The sequence below is a fragment of the Sebastes umbrosus genome, chromosome 11 (assembly GCF_015220745.1).
Source record: "Sebastes umbrosus isolate fSebUmb1 chromosome 11, fSebUmb1.pri, whole genome shotgun sequence".
NCBI classification, from domain to species: domain Eukaryota; kingdom Metazoa; phylum Chordata; class Actinopteri; order Perciformes; family Sebastidae; genus Sebastes; species Sebastes umbrosus.
The window spans coordinates 19398068-19414774 of NC_051279.1; the positions used below are offsets into that span (position 1 = coordinate 19398068).

Genomic DNA, 16707 nt, shown 5'->3' on the forward strand with positions numbered 1-16707 from the left:
TGCACATTAATTGAGCCACCAGACAAACTACACTTTACTGTTTTAATTACATTCAAATATATGACACAAATGTGAAAATAGCAATTCAAAACAAGTAAAAACACCCAGTTACATACAATGCATCTGCACAGATTTCAAATTTTCATGTGACCAGTGAAAAATAGTCTTTTCATGATACACAGCAAAGCAAAAATATAGGATTTTTTTTTTAACAATATAGAAAATACTTTTTTCCAAATACTTATTTCACAGTGGTTTAACTTCTCTGGGCAGTTCAGTAACTTCTGTGTTTCAGACCACTTTCAAATATGCTGTTGCACCCAGGGTTCATTGTGATAAATTCAGGTAAACAAAATACATCTATCTTCCTCCTGCTCCTCCTGGTGGATCTTCAGGCACTCTTTTCTGGGTCTATTATCAGATCCTGTCTAGTACAACAGGGTAAATCATCTGTAACATCCATGTAAATCATCATTGCCTTGTCTGATTGAGAACTTTGTAAAGAGGTAAATCATGTTAAAGGGTAACTGACTACTTCAAATCACAGCACAGGGCTTTGTGGAACACCGTGCCAATGAGCAACTTCCCCCCATAGGGAGCTGCTACAGAGGAGCCAATGAGCACATGGCCGTCGTCAGCGTACACCTGAGTCACCACTGGGTGATCGGAATGAATGTTCTGGATTTGGATGACCTGAAGAAAACAATCATGAGAAAGGAAGAATTATAACGAGATGTAAAATAGACAGCAGAATATGGCAAAATAAACTTTATATTCTAATGTCTCACAATTTGCCATCTGATAAAAGTGAACTGACAAACCTCTGATCCAGGCGGGTCGTTGGGGTCAAACACGTAAGCTTTCCATGCATTAGGGTGACAGCCTAACCACAGATCACCAGTTTCAGGCTCCACTTCAATGTTGTCACAGAGTGAACCGACTGCCACAGACTGGGGAGATGTCACAGACAAGCTTATAATTATACATGCATCTTGTATAATGTGTTAATTACCTCAGTTTAGCATTGGTTTTGCAGTGCTTTAATCACGTTATATGAACAATATTTGCTATATGTGCCTATTATTTGTATTAAGTACAGATTTTGTAAAAAAATAAAATCCATTGCAACTATATTAAAGTTACCTCGAGTAAAGAAGCAACAATAGCCTTTACTAACTGCATTTAACATAATCAGATGTCCTTTATCAATACATATTAAAGCATTAATATAGCAGCAAACAACTATTTGCTATGTTAAGATACTGTATAGTGGAGTAATGTCTACCTGAGCAGAGAAAGAAGTCACTCTCCCCCTGTGTGTGTGTTGTATGTATGCGAGTCTGTTTATGTGTCCCACTGGCTGGCTAATCGCTGCCGCTCTGCACTGTACACATATGGCGATTACAGCTGATAAAGCTGTCCCAACCCACGGCGTCCTTGCGGAAGCATAGCAGGTAAACACTGTTAGCTCTGTCAGCACTGTTGCTGTTGTTTGCACTGATTGTGCTGTTAGCTGCGATCCGCCGGCTCAACCATCACCATGTTGAGAACCGCATGGAAGTAATTTCTCAATCATAGATATGCTCTGAATTTTTAATTTAGCATCTTTAAAGTTACGTCCAGTAATGACAATGCGTTCTCATCTCAACTCGTCATATACTGACGCTTTGTCAGACCCCTATGCGTCACTTTTCGCTTGCTGTAAACATGTGTTTAATGTTGTGAATTAAACAAAATGTGCTTAGGTTCAGGCAATAAAACCACTATAGTGAGGTTTAGGAGAAAAAAAAAAAACATGGTTGGATTTAAAACTACTACGTTTGTACAGTGAAAATGACATTGAACGTTGTGAACACAGGACATGAACGGACAGCTGATTGTAACGTGACGCACGGGACACAAACACCGATGTCCTGGATGAAAGTCTTGTGTTTGTTGGACCCATTCACCCCCACTCTCGCCTCCCTGGTGTGTGTCTCTTTCGCGCTTTAAACTACGTCACCACAGCACTCTCCCTTAGCTTTTAATATTGCCACGGATGGTTTTTACATTATAGTTCATGGAAAGCCTGGTGAGTCTCATACCGACGCTAAAGTGGTTTTTATGAGCAAGTTTTAATGTTGTTAATTTATGTGTTGTCTGTTACTTTTACTATAACGGTGTTGCTGCTATCTTGGCCAGGTGTCCCTTGTAAAAGAGATATTTAATCTCAATTGGACTAATCTGGTTAAATAAAAGAAAATAAATTAAAAAAAAAGGGTGCCTTATGCATCGGTATCAAACATCGACGGACGTGACAAAGCATTGGTATTTGATGCCCTGGGAATGAGAACGGGCTGGTAAAGAAGTGACTGTTGGTATAGCCTTTACTAACTGCATTTGAAATAATGTATAGTATAATATTAATATAATAAAAGTATTAAATGTTCATTACTAAAGCTGACAAAGTACTTTCATATTGCTGAAACTTTGAATTATTTACCTTCACCGAGACCAATGCGTTGTCTTCCTTCCGCTCCAACACATGCACATTGTGACCAAATAGATCTGCCACATAGATGTGCCTATACATGAGAAAGAAGATTAAAATTACAAAATGCAGACATTGGAAGTATGAATAACCACACACATAGCCCTGCATATCATTCTTACCTTTTGTCTGGTGAGATATTAACGCCATTTGGAAAGTAATATCCCTCCGAGACCACTTTTACTTCCTCAGGACTGTAGTACACAACATTGGCCCAAGGCTGAGCCAGAAGAAGCTCCACCATATGTTTAAAGACACCACTGGAAAAGTAGTGGTCATTGGTTGCATAGAAGCTATCCACTCCCACGGCAACAATATCGTTCACACTGCAAAGATAGATCAGAATAAAAAAATATTATTATATCCAATCCTTACATTATTAATCACAATATGCATGTTTTTTTATTTTTTATAACCATGTCCTAACATGGGATAGTTTTACAAATATTGTTGCCAATTGACTACATCTCCCCATGCAGTAAATCTCAAATGCAGCTCAAGGTAGGTACAATTTAAATTTGTCACCATACTGTACCTGTGGAGAAGTTCATGTTTTATGGTTTTCAGATGCACCAGTGAGATGTCGTCCTCACCAAATCTGAACAGTTCTACTTGGCTTTTGTGTTCAGGATGATTGACGACAAACAGGTATATTGTGTCATCTGATGAAAAACAGGGAAAGCATTCTCAATCAAAAATACTGGCAACCAAACTGAAAAGTGTGTGGGTGTGCAAAAGTAGAGGGACATGCAGGACTTCAAATAATAAAAAAAAAGACAGACACAGACAATGCTTAAGCCTGTTCTCCTAGTTAAGAATGCATCCAAATCAGAAATATAGTGACACACCCAAGTAGTGTCACTATATTTAGAGTACAGTAGCCATTGTGAAAATCACAGCAGGCAATGACAACTCTACATGCACTTATTCACATTAATACAAACTGTCTTCAGCAGTTATACAGTCAGCTGAACTGAAAATAAAATGATTTCTTGATTGCAAAATTTACTTAAATGTGTGCTATTAAAGGAATACTTAAAAAAATAAAAAAATAATTGAAAACGTTCTTTTTCTCGCATGCCTCCAACGAAGAAAAGTCCTGATGAACTGAAGTAAATGGGGGCCGCGTTTAACAACAGCAAAACTATATCAAAACATCCGTTTACAAACTCTCACACAACTCGTGCAGAATAATCTTAGTCTTGTTTATGCAGTCGTACGCTCAGTATTTCCCAAACACATGCATCTTTGGTAAAACTTTTAAAACTAGTTTTAAACTATTTAAAACACTTCCGAATGAGCAGTCTCAGGTTTGCGCAAGCACGCTACTCGTCCGAGCGAGTCCGGAGTCCGAAGTATTTCAATTCATCAAGACTTTTCTCCGTGTTTTGTTTCTCTGTTCACCATGGAGGCATGCAGGGTTGAGTAATTGATATATAAATGGTCATTTTGTGGGTGAAGTATTCCTTTAATGTATATCTGTTGATAAATATAAATGTTGTTATATCTGGATCAAATTGAAAAAGCTGTAGAATACCACTGGACTAGGGTGTTTTCCCTTAAGGTGCTATCTTAGTAGAGACTTGTGTGCATCCACACGAGTGCTTTTACCACTTGGATCGATGTATGCACTGATGCCATGAGGGTTGAATGATTCCAGATCAAAGTTTCTCGGCATGCGCAGCTCTACTGGTTTCATCCGAGGATCATTCATATCAAGGGAAAAGATCTTTCCAGGGGCATCGGAGGATGGCAGTCCAGGATACTTCAGACCCTTTAGATATATTTTAAAATAAAACTTAATTATGCATAACATATAAAACAGTGCAGAGCGGGTTGGAAAAGATCAGGCCTTGGGTCATGTTTCATGGCATAACAGTTGTATTAGAGGGTTTTTTTTTCTCCCTAGTACCTTTATAACACCTTTTTTTCTGCAGTATATATAGCCAAGTACAGATAAACCAGTTGACCTTTATGGAAAGTTCATGCGGTTTTAAGTGGGATCATGTAGGATTTTTTTTTTTTTAATCTTTGGAGATCATCGGAGGGATTAAACAAACATTAATTTGAGGCTATGTTACGGAGCCCCCCTAGACCCCTAGGAGAAAATGTTCAGGAATGATTGGAAGAAGTGCTCTATGTAACTCAAGGGAACGAGATACCTAACTCGAGGGAATGAGTTACTAACTCGAGGGAACAAGATACCTAACTCGAGGGAACGAGTTACTAACTCGAGGGAACAAGATACCTAACTCGAGGGAACAAGATACCTAACTCGAGGGAACGAGTTACTAACTCAAGGGAACAAGATACCTAACTCGAGGGAACAAGATACCTAACTCGAGGGAACAAGTTACTGACCCGAGGGAACGAGATACCTAACTCGGGGGAACAAGATACCTAACTCGAGGGAACAAGTTACTGACCTGAGGGAACAAGATACCTAACTCGAGGGAACGAGTTACTAACTCAAGGGAACAAGATACCTAACTCGAGGGAACAAGTTACTGACCCGAGGGAACGAGATACCTAACTCGGGGGAACAAGTTACTAACTCATTGGAACAAGATACCTAACTCGAGGGAACAAGATACCTAACTCGAGGGAACAAGATACCTAACTCGAGGGAACAAGTTACTGACCCGAGGGAACGAGATACCTAACTCGGGGGAACAAGATACCTAACTCGGGGGAACAAGATACCTAACTCGAGGGAACGAGTTACTAACTCAAGGGAACAAGATACCTAACTCGAGGGAACAAGTTACTGACCCGAGGGAACGAGATACCTAACTCGGGGGAACAAGTTACTAACTCCAGGGAACAAGTTACTAACTCGAGGGAACAAGATACCTAACTCCAGGGAACAAGTTACTAACTCCAGGGAACGAGTCAATAAAACGTTTTCTCCTAGAGGGTCTAGGGAGGCTCCGTACTATGTTGAGCATATCAATAAAATGCATGTTTAAGAGTTTTCTTTTTACATTACAACGCTGTTAGGTGAGGTCACACAGGTGAACGGCCCTGACTGCTGTTGAAAGGCCATAAGGGAGGTTTTATTGACAACAAGCTGACTTCTCTGCGTTGCACTGCTGTTTCCTATCAGTGGCGCACATTTGGCTCCTCTACAACTCAAACACTTACAGCGCTGATAAAGGCAAACCCGTTTCCAAGAATCGTGATATCCTCTGCGCCATCACCTGAAAGTAATGTTGCACAGTTAATGTTTAATGTTCTCCAACATCCAGTCTCACATTGTTGGTATTAATGTGCTACTTACCCAGGTTTTTGAGAGCAACACAGTTGGGGAGGTGATTATTGGGCAGCTCTCTTGAGGCGAGGGTCCTTCTCCTGCAATGTTTTCAAAGCACACGTTAAATTATAGGGCAGGTGGCCACAATAAAACTTTTCCTTAAAGAAAAAGTTGGGATCAAACATGGTGGAAACATTGTATCGTTTCGACATCAAAGGAGCTGTTGCTTTACCTTAAATTGACAATCCTCTCTCCGAGCAGCGCCGCAAAGGCAGCTATCACCAGCGAGATGATGACCAGCTTCCCCATCTTTCAGTTTAAATTTGAACAAACAGGTTATGTTAAATACCAAACCAGCTTCTCTACTTTCTCTAGTCTGAGCTCTGCAGGCTGCTGCAGCCGAGGCGTGTCACAACAGGCGCAACTAATGCTGCCTTCAAGGCTGTCGGAAATATGGGAACTTATCTGTACTTAAAGCTGCAGTGAGCAGAAATGGAGCAAATATGATTTAAAAAAAAAGTAATTTTTATTAAACGATTACTATATTCCGGCAGTAATATACCTGAGTAATAGACCTGATCCAGTTGACCTCTCAGGTTCATCTGGATCAGGTCTGCTTAGTGTCCCCAGAGTCAAAACTAAACATGCAGAAGCAGCATTCAGTTTTTATGCACCAAATATCTGGAACAAGCTCCCAGAAACCTGCAGGACCGCTACAACTCTGAGTTCTTTTAAATCAAAGCTTAAAACTTTCCTGTTTGCTGCTGCCTTTTATTAAATCAAATAATGATCTAATACTGCACTAATACTTTTACTCTTGTGTGTTATATTCTATTTTAGCTTCTATCCTAGCTTTTATTTTTTAGCTTGTTTTTATTTTCTAATATTTTATGATTTTATGTTTCTATAACTATTTTAATATGTCTTAATGTTCTTTTGCACTTTGTCGCAATGTTCTTGAATGTTTATGTAAAGCACTTTGAATTGCCCCGTTGCTGAAATGTGCTATACAAATAAAGCTGCCTTGCCTTGCCTTGCCTTGCCTTGCCTTGCCTAATGCACGAGGCAGGTAATCTGACAAAAATCATGTGCCTCTGTGTCCTCCGGTGCTCCTATAGTGGAATCTGATTTCACAGACCGGAAGAAAACAACCAATCAGATTCGAGCTGGAGCCTGCCGTCTCTGAGCAGCTGTCAATCACTCACGAACTCTGATCAAATGGTAATATTCTGTTACTGTAATTCCTATTTCTCACCTCAAATGTTTTCAGAAACATCTTGTATTGTACTGTTTAGCTGTAAAATTAGAAAGTTTGTGACCAGGATGTTGAGATAAGTTGAGGAAATACTAAGCACCGTCCACCAGCCAGAGCAAACTTTCTCATTTTACAGCTAAACAGTACATTACAAGATGTTTCTGAAAACATTTGAGGCGAGAAATAAGCATTAAAGTAACATAATATTGATTCATATTTGATAAACGCTGCCTAGTTTTCACCGTTTGATCGGAGTTTGCGAGTGATTGACAGCTGCCTCCATTGAATGAACAGCCAATAGGAGCGCTCTCTCTCTCTGAAATGACCTGTGATTGGCCAAAGTCTCCCGTCACGGGCTAGATTTTTTACAGCCTGAAAACAGAGCCATGAGGAGGTGCAGAAGTCTAGTTTTCTCTCAGAGCACTTGAATTACAATGTGCTGAAAGGTTATTATGGATTTTTTTGCCCAATGATGCAAAAAGTATTCTGCCTGCTGCAGGTTTAACAGTTTATTTTTGTTACTGATTATGATTGACGTTGCTATATCTTGCATTTGGTGCATATACAAACACTCAAATTACTTACAATGGCATCTTGCAATTTACACATTGGCATTCAATCTGCTCTCCCCCTCTCTTCATCTTGCATCCGCGGGACAGTGTAGCCCTGTATCGGTATCTCTTGATTCATAAGATAAAATACAGGCCACATAATTATGTTTGTTGTCAAAAAATATACCCATTGAACACGATAAGTATTTAGTTTATGTGATTTCCAGCATATGAGAAGCACCTGAATGCAGCAGGATTCGGAATGGTTGGAGCTACTACTCCTACTACACACACACATCCATGCCACTGCAGCCAAATTGCATCTAAAAACAGCTTTAACGCTACAGTGCTACTGGATAGTGAGTTGAAAGTTGTTGGGCCAGTTTTCATATGCTGTGCTCAGTACAGGTTCACACTTTGTAGGATAGGAGCAGTACTGTCCTTGTGAATGAGTATCCATCAGGTGCTGTGAATGGACTTAAAGCTGCAGAGTTGTACTACAATTGACATTTGACCTCTTGACCCTTGGTCCGTTTGCATATTTAATGGCAGGAGTCATCTATGTGAGTCATTTTGACTTTTTCTAAACCTCTGGGAACAACCACAATGATTTTTTGGCACTGCCTGGTTTGTGGCAGCCTTCATTTTTCCAAAATAGAGCATTTATGTGAGTCATGCAGACTCATCTTTCACTTTATTGTAATTAGTTGGAGCTTAACATGGTACCGGGGGGTGTACATTTGGCCAGCACCGACAGGAAAAGGTGATCTAAATGTGGTGAACTGCTCTTGACTTATTCGCACATTCAATGTTTATTCTTTTGAAACTCTCTAGATTAGATATGTGTACACAAACACATTTGATTCCTCCGTAATTCAAAAGAATTAAAAACACGAAAATGATTAAGGCTAAATGCATTGCACTCACTTTGTTCAAACGTCAATGTATGAACACAGAGGTAGAAAGCTGGGGGAATCCACTTTATGAACACACATTGAATCATTTGGTGCCAGGATTAATTCATTATCAAAAGAAAACTTGTCTTGAGGGATACGCCGACTACACTGTCCTACTTTAATCTCACTCATATGTTGCCAATGCGACCAGTCAACAGACGGTATACTCAATAACATGTAGTGCCTGCAAAGCCCTGTTTAAATTGTTTATTTTTGAAGTTGTTTTTGTAGGTGATGACTCCTCCCAACATAAAACAAAAAAGTTACAAAATTGTCTATGTAATCAAAATCATGTGTAAGAGACTTCATAAAAAACAAACATGAACACATACATACACATATAGAAGTGAAAGTAACATAAAATTGGCAAACTATTGACCCTGTGATACTCAGCATTGGGTGCATGCAACCTGACAGTAACTGTAGAATATCTACAAAAGTCCAATTAAAGAATTATAGCATCTAACAACTTCAAAACACCAACAACTCCTGCACATTACATCGTGTGCAACCAGCGAGCACTGTTTAGGTGGGGCACACCAGATTCCCGACTCTTTTGTTTTTGTGAAGTCTTGTAAAAGGTTCACAGTGTAATACAGCAGGATCCCCATCAAACAGTTTCAAGCAAGACTGTATATTTGGAACATACAAAATAAATTTTATTATCCATTCTCTTCATGTCTACATCTTATTAGAGTTTCTAGACAATGGCATTGTCAAATAACACACCCAAATTAATTCTAATAATCCTGACAGGTGCAACAATACATTTCTGTCAAGTCCAGGTGTCAAAATATAACTGAATGTGAAAAGCAATTTTAAATCTTCTTTCTTTTGTTATTTTTTCAACATAAAAAGGGGAGCCATGGCCCTGGGGCGCAGTGAGAGCTAGGCAGGACATGGCCATGAGCACACAGAAACACGGGGTGAGGAAGTGGCTTCAGGGTTGAGCCCCGGTGGCTGCAGGGACTTGTGTGGCCAGGGTGTTGGGAGCAGAGATGACGGGTGATCCAGCGATGTTAGCCAGTGGCTGTGAGGAGGACATTGAGGTGATGCCTAGGAGAGACAGGGGGGTGGGGGGGGGCTCATCAATCATTTTGGTAACAGGGTCATATTTACATCACAATCTCAAATTAGAGCTATAACTTTGATTGCTGCAAAAGATACGGGCAGATTTTTAACAACTTTTCTTACAATGCTGCAAATAAAGTTTTCATCTCTAAAATAGTCAGTTTGTAGATGTCATTTTCTATGCAGCCTTTCACAATCTTACTTTACTTACTTAAAAAAGAGATATAACTTTCTTACAAGGTGCAGTGTGTAGGATTTGGCGGCATCTAGTGGTGTGGTTGCATATTGCAACCAACTGAGTACCCCTCTGCTAACTCCTCCCTATCCAAGACTGCGGTAACGTGAGCCGCCGAATGCAAACCGTGGGAACGTCGTTCACCTTGCTCAGAGGCAATCCTTACCAAAATAACACTACTTTAAGAGCAACGGAAGTCAGACGTTGTTACCACGGTTTTGCACCCTGTGGCTCATGTAACTCACGTTGAACTATGCTGGCCTTCAGGTAATGAAAAAACACGAAAGGCTCTCGCTAGAGCCAGCGTTTTTGTTTGTCCATTCAGGGCTACTGTAGAAACATGGCGGAGCATTATGGCGAACTCCGTGAAGAGGACCCGCTCCTTATGTAGATATGAAGAGCTCATTCTAAGCTAAGGAAAACATGATTCTTAGTTTCAGGTGATTATACACTGATGAAAACATAGTTACGAATATTATATTCGTTTTCCGTTAATAGATCACCCGAAACGTTACACACTGTACCTTTAAAAAGTCAGATTATGAGAGGAACCTCTCTACTTACCGGCCATCATACTTGAGGAGCTGACTGGTGTGGAGCTGGCAGCCATCCCTCCAGGAGTGGCCCCTCTTCCCTGATCTTTAACGATGGGATCTAGGAACAAAAGTGGATTTGAGCGCGTGTTGACACAGTCAAGCCACTTTACATGGTGCGCTCAAGATTATGGTCTGAGGCAATTTACTCAAGCAAATAAGTAAGAGATGCTGACGAGGTAATAATAAAAAAAAAAACAACATGGTGAGAAACAAACTTACAGAAGTAGGGGTGATCCATGGCCTCTCTGGCTGTGAGGCGGGCTTGATGGTCATAGCGCAGCAGTTTGTCCAGGAAGTCTAGAGCCTCTGTGCTGACCAGGTGCTGGTTCTCGCTGTGCACAAACCTCTCCCACCTTTTGCGGGAGTGTCTATAGAGAACAAACCAGCGATCAAGTGTTAATGTGAGGTATTCATTCGCCGAAATCTTGGTCAAAATATTCAATGTCGTTTGAGACAGCTACAATGTCTTCACCTTCCGAGAATGTCATTGAACCGTGGATCCAATTCAATGTTGTACTTGTCAATGTAGTCGTACAGGTCCTCGGTGCCCAGTACTTTTGCAATTCGCACCAGCTGCAAGTCAGAAGAAGCATAATTCAACATATTAAAAGAGTAGAGTTGGGCATTAGTTAAATCATATGAAGGGTATTGAGGGGCATGCATTCCATTGCAGTTTATTAATTACATAGTGGGTTTGTATGGAGTGTTTACATTATGATAAAAAAAGAGGTATTTATGGTAGACTAATGATACAGGAATAAACATCTTGTTAGATTAATAATGTGCATATTTTCATTAAATATCTGTACAGTTTGAGAAGATGTTTTTATTATCAAACCTAACTTAGAGAAATAATTACAGTTCAATCTATCAGCACAGTGTGGAAGCTGTACAAGATGATTACTTGGAGACATTAAATATTAAATCAACATCTGCTATTGTGTACATTTCAAGAAATATTCTTATTTAAACTATTCTTGCATTCATATTTAACACGCTTATTAGTTCCCATTTCTAAACTATTTTTTTTTTATTTACACTAATTACACTTTATTTATTGCATGGAAATTGCTGGCATAATTTTTATATAAGGTAATGTGAGTACAGGGATTTTTGTATGTGATGTTTGAATGTATATAATGTATAAAATTGTTTGTGATTTCTGTGTCGGACCCCAGGATGACTTGCTGGCGTCATGGCGTCAGCTAATGGGGATCCTAATAAGCTAAACTAAACTGTGGTTATATATTGTATGTGTTTGATGCACATATTTCTCATTTCCCATTTTATTATTTATTTATTACCTTACATATATTGTGTTATATATTGTGGCATTATGTACATACTTGAAATTTTACATACTCCTTTATTTCTATTTTTCTTATAGTTCTTTATGCTTATACATAAGAGCAACTGTAACGTCCTAATTTCCCCCCGGGGATCAATAAAGTATTTCTGATTCTGAAATACCATTTCAACTGCAGTGTCACACGGGCTTAAAAAAAACACACAAGCCCAAAAGAGCCATAGAATAAACTGGAAAAGCTGTGCTCTGTGTTACGGTGTATGTATGTAAAGCCCACAACACAAATGATCCCATCCATGGGAGTAAAATGTGTTGTGACCCATGTCCACTGGTACAATCCTACGTTTGTCTTTTACCCCTTTTTGTTTTACATTCAGTACACCAAGCTCCCCAAAAGTTAATAATAAATGACTACACTGGCTCAGTAACTGTGGCGATAGCTTTGAGAAAGACATGAACTCCCAGGTGCTCCAGCAGAGCAGCTATGTGGCCTGTCCAGTGTGACACGAATGTGTTTTGACTGTGTAAAACTGATAATATGTATTATGCAATGTTGAAAAATACAGCACCAGACACTGCTCTCTGTAGGCCACAGGTTTGTGACCACATGCACAAAAGACTTGATTCTACATACCTGATCATAATTGTCATGACCGTGAAAGAAAGGCTCCTTTCTGAAGATCATGCTGGCGAGCATGCAACCCAAACTCCACATGTCCAAGCTGTAGTCATACATCTACAAATAAAGATCGGAAAAAAGGCTTTAAAAATTGCTTCATGACTGCATTTAAAAATAATAATATATATCCTATGTGCCATTTTGACCTTGTATAAAACTGGCATGGCTAGACACATGGAAGAAGAGTAAAGAAGGCTCACCTGGTAGTCTACCAGCAGTTCAGGTCCTTTGAAGTACCTGGACGCCACTCTCACGTTGTATTCCTGGTTTGGGTGGTAGAACTCTGCCAAACCCCAATCGATTAGGCGGAGCTGGAAGTTCAAAAAAATGTAGTTGAATGTATTTTTTAAAAAAATGTGATCTGCTGGTGTCACAACAGGGAAGACAAGAAATGAGGAGAATGGTCAGCGTGTGAGACAATACCTTTCTGTGTTCATGATCAATCATTACATTGTGTGGCTTGACATCTCTGTGCATTATCCCCATACTGTGGCAGTAATCCAGAGCCTATCAAGTAAAAAAGGAAACATATATGTTGAGAGTATACACTGAATGTTAAACTTGTGTAACTAGAGCTTGATATAATGGTTTCTGGCAAGTCTGAAACAACCGACGCAGACCATAAAATTGAGTGTAACAAATTGAGCGCAACAAAAGTCGTTTCTTACCTTTAAGATTTCGTACATGTAGAACCGTATGTCAAAGTCAGATAGGGTTTGATACAATTGCTGTAAAAAAATATATATAAATGTATGAGCCATTTGAAATATCTAGTATTAGTCAATCCAAAATTACAAATCAACAAAGCGCTGATTTTTTACCTTGAAATCTGTGTTGTTCACATGTTCAAAGACCAGAGCAGGGGTTCGGGACTGTAACGAAAAAGAGAACAAAATGTACATGTGTGTTTAGGCAGAACACCTTGTACATACATATGTAAATTGTTGCAGTGCTAAAAAAAAAAAAAAGGAGCACAAAATTACCACAGGATCCTTGACAATATCTAACAGTGAGATGATATTTGGGCCACCCCTCAGATTCTCCAGGATCTTTATTTCTCTCTTGATTTTCTTTTTCTTGACCGGCTGTGAACAGAGACAGTAGTCTTGTGAGGTACATGAAATCTCCACTGGAGGTGACAAAATAGTACGACTACATTTTACTGAAAAAACATTTGCAAAAAATAAATTATTAGGATAATCAATTGATTTACCTTCAGTATTTTGACGACCACTTTTTCATTGTTTGTGATGTTTATGGCTTCAAACACTTCACTATATTTGCCTCTCCCTAGTTTTCTGACTAGCTGATAGTCGTCTTGGTTCCTAAAAAAAAAAAAAAAAAAAGCCACAGTGAACAATGATTAGATGGCTTACCCAACATAGCAAAACAAGTACAACTGAAGTGCCAACAATTTCCTTTTTGCCTTACCCCCATTCAACAACATGGGACTCATAGTCCCAATATTCCCGAGGTCTCTGTGTGTTCACATCAGGGTAAACTCGAGAGCGGCTTGGGACAGGGCCAGACATATTCTACACGGGATCTTCTCTAAATCTCCTAAAACAAAACAAATAATATAAAAACGAGTTATTTAAAATGACACATTACATACAACAGAGAAAATGTAACTCAATTCAAAAGCATTTTGTGTACTATTGCACAATGGTTAGCACTCCAGGACGTCATAACTACAAATAGGTGATAGGTAATCTAATTATAAGGAAACTTAATACCTGGGAGGTTCCCTCCAGGATGATGGTGATAGATGATTGAAACAGGAGCAGCCGAGATGCCTTTATGGTAAGAAAGCTACATGGGCACACAGATATAAAACAAGTTAGCCTACTACAGTCAAACCAGTCATATTAGTTCAACACCATTTGAAATACTGAGAAATAAGCGTAAAAGACATTTTAACTTGAAGATGTTTTCCCCCACTGTTTCACAGGATGTTGATCTGAATAAGAGAGTTTCAAATTAAACTACACATGTTGAAAAGTTGTACTACACAAAGCTACAAATTTCTCTGTAAAAGTCTAATTTTTAGATTAATCAGAAGACGCGTCTTATTTTTATACATGCCTTTAATGACAAATGTTAGGACCTGGACACTATTTTATTTTTTTCTGCATTTACTGCAGTCCGAGGCATTAATTTAAATCCAGTGACAGATGAGACTTCAGTCTCTCTCTCTCTGTGTTTGAACACTATGAAGTGTAAGTGGCAGCAAAATAATCTGATGTCAGAGGAGAGATGAGGAGTTTTGTTGTGAAACAACATTTATTTAACTGAGCCATGTTGGTTTTTTGAAAAAGCTGACTTTTTCCAGAATGAAACAGATCTTGTTGTTTCTTTCCAAACAAGAAAGAAAATCCAACATTTTAGATTTTTTTTTTAGTAAATAACTTCCAGGGTTGCCATCCATCATTCAATTATTTCAGAAACAAAACAGTTTTCAGGTTTTACATGTTTTTAACATTTCTTGGTAAAAGGAGGGAGTGAAATAATTGAGGAGTGAAGAGAAGGGGGGAAAAGACGCTTTGAGATGTTTCCACTGAAGGCAGCAATAACTTAGCTATTCCTATTCCCTTTTCCTGGAATACACTGAAAGCTAAGTTGAAACTGGGAAATCTGATTACTTTTGATGAATTTAAAACATTAATGAAAGACCTAGTAGCAGAGTCAATCAGGAGCTGTCTGTGTTTCTGAATATTTTCACTTTAATGTTGGCTTCAAAACACTTGATTTTAATGTATTTTGTATGGTATTATGCTATGTATTTATTTTGCATTTGTTTTATATCGTGGCGTCTGAAACTTTAACGTATGTTTAAATGCTGCTGTCTTGGCCAGGTCTCTCTAGCAAAAGAGATTCTTAATCTCAATGAGTACTACCTGGTGTCTGTGTTTCTGAATATCTTCACTTTAACGTTTTCTCTTCAAACACTTGATTTTAATGTGATTTGTATGACATTATGCTATGTATTTATGTTTGCATTTGTTTTATATTGTGGCGTCTGAAACTTGAATGTATGTTTAAATGCTGCTGTCTTGGCCAGGTCTCTCTAGCAAAAGAGATTCTTAATCTCAATGAGTACTACTTGGTTAAATGTTTATTTATGTCTATGTTAAGCGTCCTGGGGTCTTGAAAGGCGCTATATAAATCCAAGTTATTATTATTATTAAATAAAAGGTTAAATAAATAAATACAAATAACTTAAAAAAGCAGAATATGTGATCTAAATAACATAAAATAAATAAATAAAATCAACTCAAACTATAAATCATTGGTGTCTAAATAATGGTGGAAATGTAAGAGACCTGAATGTTAAATGGGGGCATCCAACCAGTCTAATCAGGAGGTACAGGGCTCAATACAGTCATCACTGGGGGCTACACCAAGGCAGTATCTCCTGTTGGGGGAAACAAAAAGGCAGAAAGTAGGTTGATTAAAATCAATTGAGCACAAACTATATGTGAGCTAATGTGTGCCAGCCAATACAGCCAGCAAGGCTACATTAAAATTAAGAAATTGTGTACCTAAAAGACACAAATATCTCTCTGTTACAAACACACTCAGTTATAAACACTCAGTTTGCCCGCTGAACACTTTAATGGAAAGGTGAGAGTACGCAGAAAACCCCTCTGTGGCCCAAAGGCCTGCTGCACAAGTGCAGAGGAGCTAACAGGCTAGTTAGCATTAGCTCGTCAACAGCAAAGAGAAAAGCCGGTTGGAAAGTCACAACTAGCTTTCGGCCACATTATGAGGCTGTAGCAGGATTTAAATACACACACCGCGTCGAGAACAGTCAGATAAACATTATAGAGGTTGTTAGTAACGTAAAGCTGAATATAAAGCTTCGAAAAATGTATTTCCTAAAGCTAGAAAGTGCTAAGCTAAGCTACCAATGCTAAGGGAGTGAATGTAAGCCTGCTGGCTGGCTGGCGAGGCGACTGACTCTGACAACGCCTTGAAAAAACACCCCTCAAACACTGTGATCGAGCTGCTAGAAACACACCACGGCTTGTGTTACTTGTTCTCAGCTTTCCCTCACGTATAAAAAACCCAAAGGTGGTGGTAAAGCTACGACGATTTGTGGTTAAATAACACGATTACCTCTCAGCGTTTGTTGGGACGTCAATATGGCGATGCTTGGGATCAAGAGCTTATAGTGCGAACAGCCTCTCCTGCAGAGGGCGCTCTCCTTTTTCCTTTTTCATGATGTAGCTCTCTCTCTCTCTGCACACCAACAGGTCTGATACAAGCAGGAAC

At 39.0% G+C, this 16707-nt stretch overlaps 2 protein-coding genes across 2 annotated transcripts; both read right to left on the reverse strand.

Annotated features, from left to right (window-relative positions):
* Positions 1-28: 28 nt before the first annotated feature.
* LOC119497262 (serum paraoxonase/arylesterase 2-like) lies at positions 29-6218 on the reverse strand. Its single transcript, XM_037785253.1, has 9 exons — positions 6016-6218; positions 5811-5881; positions 5675-5730; positions 4142-4304; positions 3066-3192; positions 2653-2856; positions 2483-2564; positions 822-950; positions 29-693 (listed from the first exon to the last, which is right to left on the reverse strand). Exons 1-9 carry the CDS (start codon positions 6090-6092, stop codon positions 532-534), a joined length of 1071 nt encoding a protein of 356 aa, XP_037641181.1. The 5' UTR covers positions 6093-6218; the 3' UTR covers positions 29-531.
* Positions 6219-8737: 2519 nt separating this feature from the next.
* LOC119496780 (casein kinase II subunit alpha-like) lies at positions 8738-16704 on the reverse strand. The gene is made up of 15 exons (XM_037784336.1): positions 16552-16704; positions 15756-15847; positions 14169-14244; positions 13864-13992; positions 13646-13757; positions 13416-13517; positions 13254-13304; positions 13101-13160; positions 12856-12939; positions 12633-12743; positions 12388-12489; positions 10920-11020; positions 10667-10815; positions 10416-10505; positions 8738-9601 (listed from the first exon to the last, which is right to left on the reverse strand). The coding sequence occupies exons 4-15, from the start codon at positions 13962-13964 to the stop codon at positions 9486-9488; spliced, it is 1179 nt and encodes a 392-aa protein (XP_037640264.1). The 5' UTR covers positions 13965-13992; positions 14169-14244; positions 15756-15847; positions 16552-16704; the 3' UTR covers positions 8738-9485.
* Positions 16705-16707: the final 3 nt, after the last annotated feature.